Here is a 6,338-nt window from a genome sequence, read left to right on the forward strand (position 1 = left end):
ATAAGAGCGTCTATCAGAGAAACCCCTCCTCACACGTACACGCATGCACACTTATCACTAGCAGTATCGGTCACCCCTGAATTCAGCAGAGACTTAAAGTTGGATGGGGCATAAGGACTGCTCTTGGAGGGAGAGTGCTCTCGTGGGATGGATCGATGCACGCTGGTGCGGGAGTAGGAAGGCTGTAGTGCAGTTGAACGTTGCAGAACAGAAAGGAATTCTGCGGAATTGGCAGGCTTTTCCCTTTTGCCACAAGACCTGTCATTTGCCTTCATTGCCGTCACCGTTACCACTGTCCCTGTCCTTCGGGAGACATAACTGGAGGGTGTGCTCGTTGGTGAGGAGCCTGTTGCCAAGTCGGGTTCAGTGTGCAGCCTGTGTACCTGTTGCCTGACAAGTGATGAGTTTGTGAGTCAGACACGCTTGCTCTTGTGGAATTAATTAAATGAATCCAGTAAAAACACCACTTCTTGTCTCCCACCTAGCTGTGTCCACTACTCCTGCGAAGCCACCGACTGCCAAAAGCTGGAGATCGAGAACGCGCTGCTGAACTGCACCAGTGGCGGGTGGTACAACGGTGCCCAGTGCAACGTGAGCTGCAAGACGGGCTACGTTTTGCAAGTCCAGCGAGACGATGATCTCAGCAAGGGACAGGTTTGTTCTGCTCCTTTTGTGTCACTCACAAGACAGGGATGAGCAAACAGATGTGGAGAAACTGAGAAATAACTCGGCCTAAAACCCCAAATCTCAGCTCAGCCTTGGGACAAGGCCTTATCCAGATACTTCTCAGCAGAATAAAAGCCATCTGACTCTGTAGGAAGAGGAACTGACAGTGAGCAAAGCTCAGGTATTCCCCAAATTTAGAAAATTTCGACCCGAAAGGTTTAAATATGTGTTCAGGCCTTCTCTGATGTCACTGGCTCTACTCAGCCAAACAGTGTTTCATGGGTTGTTTTTCTGGGGGTGGGATGTTTGTTTTTTTGCACAACCGGTTTCTGGGCAAAATACCTAGTTTTTATTCCTTGGGTTGAGGCTAACAATGTCTTAACTCCTTTGCAGTGTTTCAGTCCATCTGCTCCCAACCACACCCTGACACTGCAGAAATACATGGTGTCAAGGGGGTGGAAAAAGCAGCCAAACCTTTTTGCTTCCGAACAGAGCGCCGAAAACCTGCCCCAGTGGGCCAGGGAGTGCTCTCCATCTTCTCCAAGCCATGCATTAATAATCCAGTCCTACAAAAGCGGCACGTCTCGGTGCAGTGAGTGAGGTATCGAGGAAAACTATCCATTTCTTTAAGCATTAAAAAAGTGCAGGTGCGTTGCCCTGGAGGAGGTGGACGAGGTGTACGTGCAGCGTGGCCCAGCCTCGGCGTGCCGCTGGGAGCCGGGTGCACGGGAGACGTGGGTGCAGGTCGGGCACCCCAGGTTGCGCTCTCATCTCTAACGCTGCCGGATCCCGTCAGCGCGACGAGCGGGTGGTTTCCCCCATCGGCACCTTTGGCGCGCTGTCGGGGCAGCGCACACATCTGGGGCCGGGGAGCGCTGGGCGCCGGCAGCCGCGCTCAGCAGCCTGTCTGCGTTTGTGAAATACTGTGTTCCTCATCCGCGCGCGGAGGGGGAGACGGAGCGGAGGGGAATGAGTCAGCCCTTTCAACTCAATTACAAAACAAATACAGGACCCCACGAGCTGGGCCTCTTCCATCCTAATTGGCATCAGCACCAGAACCCCAGCTCCAGCTGAGCATTTTTACAGAACAGAAAACAAGTTCTCAAACGAGCCTGAATGGCTGAACCAGGAAATAGTTGGAAGGGATCTGTACATTGAGCACACAGGAATCCCAACCCAAATAAAACAGCCTGAACATGTTTCACCAGCGCTGTGTTATTTAAATGCAAGAAGTACCTTTTGGGGCGGCTCAGCCAACTGTATATGGTTTTGCTTTGAGAAGTTTGGTTTCAGAGCCTTGATCAGACTCATATGACAGGAGGGGAGGATTTTCGCACCCCTAGCTGACGTGATTCACTGCCTATTACAACATGCTTCCTCTCACCCCGGTCTGCTATTGCACTTCTTCGTCTTTTTTCCACCAATAAAAAGCCTGAGGCCAATGGCTTTGTTTTGCCCAGCGCTGTGTGTTCACTGTTCAAATCAGGGAAGGAATGGAGCATCGTAAAGATACCCGTGTTCAGCTAAGCACATTAAACACGTGCTTTAAAAGTTTATTCGTGTGCTTCGGCGATCTGTTGAAAAGAACAGACAGTTTCTTTCACTATCGTCTTGGTTTATTTCTTTGTGTCAGGTGCTTCAAACCAGAGCTTGTGGAACGTGTAGGCAAGAAATGAATTATCTGAGAAAGTCCGGAATCCGTGGTTTGGATTCCTCGTATTGTGTTGTATTGAATTGCATTGTGCTCCTTTCACAATTGGTTCCCGGCTTCAGCTTCTCTTCTGATCCCAAGCATCTGGAGATGAGATGGGGCATGTGTGGTATTTGCTATGGTCAGAGGGACCTTCTGCCATGACTGAGGAACCTTGCACAAAGCCATTGGTTGTTTCGTTGTCGCCATTTAGTTGGATATTTTGCTTGTTTGACTGAGTTGAGGGTCTAGAGCTATTTTTTTCTCATTTAACTGACGGGGGGGGGTGCTGCACGAGGAAGCGGAGGAAGGAAAGTAGCTTTGCGCATGCTGGTGTTTCACACTGTTGGTTAGGAAGGAGGCTGAGGTGAGGTGCAATGTCTCAAAGAGCAGACTGAACATTGGTGGCCCGTGACCACTGCATGCTGATGAAGATGATTGACAGACCTGTGAAAATACCCTGGTTTAGCATCTGAACCACATTTGTCTTCTGTATTTCACTGAAAGGCAGAAAAAAAGGGTGAACAGAGAATTAAAAGCAAAATTTTCAAAAGCACCTCAGAGGTGTAGGGGCACAAGTCACATTTCAAACCAATCTTTTACATCTAAGGGGTCTTTGAAAATCTTCTTAACAGTTTCTGCACTTTCCGGCCTCTGTGTCTTCTGAAGTCACCATTTTAATCAGTCTTAGGGCAAGAAATTCATTCATGTCTGCTCTCTGAGAAGCTCCCGTTTCCAAATTCTGTTAAAACTCCATAAAATCACCAAACCCTAAAAACGTCAGCGCTATGTGCAGCCGAAACTGTTTGCTGTTTGAAAATAAAAAAAAGCGGAGCTGTTTGCAGACTCTTGGGCTCTCTCTCACCCTCATTTAGGGACTTTAGCAACAACAATACAAAAAAGGTTTGCATAGTGATGGAGTAAAATTCTTCATGTTTCTTTCTTGCAAGAAGATCTCGGGATGTTTTCATTTCCCCCCGATTTCGTCCCACCCCCCTGACAACTCCATCATTCGTTCTTCTCTTCTTCCCTTCTCCTCCCTTTGTCTTTCACTGCTTTCCTCCCCCTTGTCCTTCGCCGAAAGCCCCGCTCATTCAGTGCCTTGTTGTCATCTCTCCTTGAAGCTACCACCACTGCTGCTCTGGTCAAGAGGTGTTATTTAAAACCCAGCAGCTCCCTAATGTTGTGCAAAGGCATCATCAATCATGCCAGGAAAAGAAAGCGCGGCTCATGTGTGTTCAATTAGAGGCACAGTAGTGGGCAGAAGTGGAAGAATACTTAGAGGGGAGGGCACAGCTGTTCATTTTTAAGGAGAGGAAACTTCACACGTGAAGCATTGCTTGAAGAAGGAGCCGGCTGGGATCTTGGGCAGCAGGAAGGAGACATGAATTCTCCCAGGCTGTTAAAAGTCCCAAGAAACAAATCTTTCTGGCACCAGATTTGTTTAAGTGTGCATCCTCTTCACTGTACGGCACACTGTATCTTTGGAGGCCCCTTTTTTTTTTCCCTCTCTCTCCTCCTTGCCCGCCCTCCCTCCTTGCGTAAGCCTCTTTTGGAAGGCAGGACATGAAGGGAAGCGGTTGCTGCGATGCCAGTCAAAGCAGCACAAAGTGCCCAAAGTGACAGCTAATAAACCAGATGAGAAAGCCAAGTGCTTCCTATGGGCTGCTGTGAGCTGGGTGACCTTGTCAGATCAGACAGGCGAAACAGGCACGTGCCTGCTCAGGCTTCGGGTGGGAGATGCAGATGCTGCCGCAGAGACCCGGTGCCGGATCCAAAGGCAGCGCCGCTCAGGCTGTCGATGGGAAATAGCCCCGAGGTGCCGCCAGTGTTGGGGAGAGCCAGGCTCCTGCTCAGGAGCCCGGGGTCCTGCCCGGCAATGATCCCACCTTTGGGTGGGACGTTGCAAGAGGGAGAAGCTGAAAGCTGGTGGGTGCCGTCTGCAATAATTTCCATGTTAGGGTTGTCCTCTGTACTTTCAACCAAAGTCACTAGTCTTTGTCTCCATAGCGGGGAATGTTCTCTGTTATATTCTGCTGCAGAAATGCATATGCTCCTATTGCTTGAAGTGATGACATGATAGACATGCTCTAAAATGTGCCATTATTATGTCTGACCTTGAAAACCTCAGCTTCCATCATACAAAGTGTGGAACAAATTACTGGAAAAAGCTGAGAAGCCAGGCTCTTACCCACATGGGCACAGCTTCTCTGCATGGGAATGGCCTTGCTAGTGTGCCAGGAAGAGGAAAAGCCATATGGGTCTGGAAGAAGGTGACTCTTCCAGATTTGGTTAGTGGTTTTGTTGGGGAGGTACCACGGGGGAAAACACAGAGATGAAAACATGGAGAGACTAATTTTTTTCTTCACATCAAGGTCTAGAGCAGGGGCAGAAATAAAGTGCAGGGGGAATATAGCTTTAATGAGGGATCCCTTCCAAGGAGGGGTGACCCCAGGCACGTTGCGTTTCCAGCAGACCGTAGCGTCCTGCAGCTTTCTGCTAACAGACACCACGGCTGCAGCTGAAATACTCCCACAAATGTTACTTGGGCAAAACATTCTTGCCGATTTTCTGTGAGGTGTGACTGTCATGCACAGATATTGCTCCTGCTTCAATTTTTGTGTTATGTTTCAGATTCTGAATTTGCACTGTTTATTTGGTGTTCCGTAGAGGTACATCTGATGTGCAACCCCGTCGTTAGAGAAACTCCCTTGTGCACCATACTGTGTCTCTGCAGCCAGTATCAGCTAGTAGGAACAATCGTTTATTCCTAAACTAGATCACACCAACACTAACAACTGAATTTTTGGAGTTGAATTCTCCTATCACTGATAGAGCTTCCCCGTGCTCAGCATGGATCCAGCATGCAGCAAGACACAGCGCAAGACCCATGTCTTTTCCGTAACGTGTGGATAATTCCTGACATCAATAGCTTGGTTTTATGTTTTTTACCTCCTGCTGTCGAGGTGCCCAGCAGCCACAGTGCTGGAGTGTTATTTGATGATAGCATCTGTTAAGGGAAATGGAGGCTTTGCTGAATGCTGGAGCAAGCCCAGCCTGGAGCGCAAATGTGGTGGTGACGCTGCTGTGTGTATGCCTTATGAAGACATGGAGATACGCTGTATCGTCCCTTCTCCTGTGGCCATCACACCGCAACTTCCTGGAAGCACAGGCATCTTCAAGTCATCAACTGGCTACAGGATATGTGCACTCTTCCATGGTGCAGATACTCTGATAAGCAGCAAAGGCAGAATTAATAGCCACTGGGGAGCAAAATGATTGGGAGTGAGAACGCAGAGCGTCACTTCACCTGAGCGCTCCGAGAATCCCGGAATGTGCTACTCTGAATTTGTAGAAAAGGCATTTTTTTCCATCAGCAGTGCTCCCTGTTTAAATAACTCCGTGGTCTAGAAAAGGGGTTTTGTGCCCACTTGGGAAGTGTCCAGTTTCTCAGCTCTGGGACTGCTTTTTCCATTCTGAATGCAACCATATATCAAAGGGAGACAGGTCTGAACTTCTGTTGAAACCATTAGGGTGTTTTTGCAAAAAGGGAATCCAGGTCCCTTTGATGTGTGCTAGAAAAATTCCCCTTCCTTTTATAAACCCAGATCAATGGTCGGTGGTGCAAATCTCCTGTGAGCGTACCAGCCCTGAATAAAATATTCCCTGGAGGCAGAGGAGTGCTGCTGTACGGCTTGGTCAGATTCCTCGCCGGTATCTTCCCCTTCTCGTGTTTAGGTTTCTTACATTTCTTTTTCTTCTGTCCCTCTCTTTACCCTGGCATGGAGGGAAGAGCCCTACTTTCAGATTCTTCACTTCTAGTTTTTAATAATTCTCCCTTTTTAATTAGAAAGTTGATATGTTGTTTATTCTGTTCTTTTTGCCAACATCTGTTTGTCCTTCGGTCACCCAGTAAATTCTTCATCTTAGCTTTGGATGGGTGGCTCCTTTACCTACACCCTTTTTTTTTTTTTCTCTTTCC

The 6,338-nt window shown here is 48.3% G+C and overlaps 1 protein-coding gene across 1 annotated transcript in view; it reads left to right on the forward strand.

Moving 5' to 3' along the window:
• Nucleotides 1-485: 485 nt before the first annotated feature.
• Nucleotides 486-6,338, forward strand: part of LOC104625948 (pappalysin-1-like) — a gene marked incomplete at both ends in the record, with an annotated part of 27,513 nt that continues 21,660 nt past the window's right edge. The window contains one exon of the mRNA XM_010293725.1: nt 486-654. Coding sequence (XP_010292027.1) covers nt 486-654 — 169 coding nt within the window. The remainder of the gene's footprint in view (nt 655-6,338) is intronic.

The sequence above is a fragment of the Phaethon lepturus genome, unplaced genomic scaffold, assembly GCF_000687285.1.
Source record: "Phaethon lepturus isolate BGI_N335 unplaced genomic scaffold, ASM68728v1 scaffold44338, whole genome shotgun sequence".
Lineage (NCBI taxonomy): Eukaryota > Metazoa > Chordata > Aves > Phaethontiformes > Phaethontidae > Phaethon > Phaethon lepturus.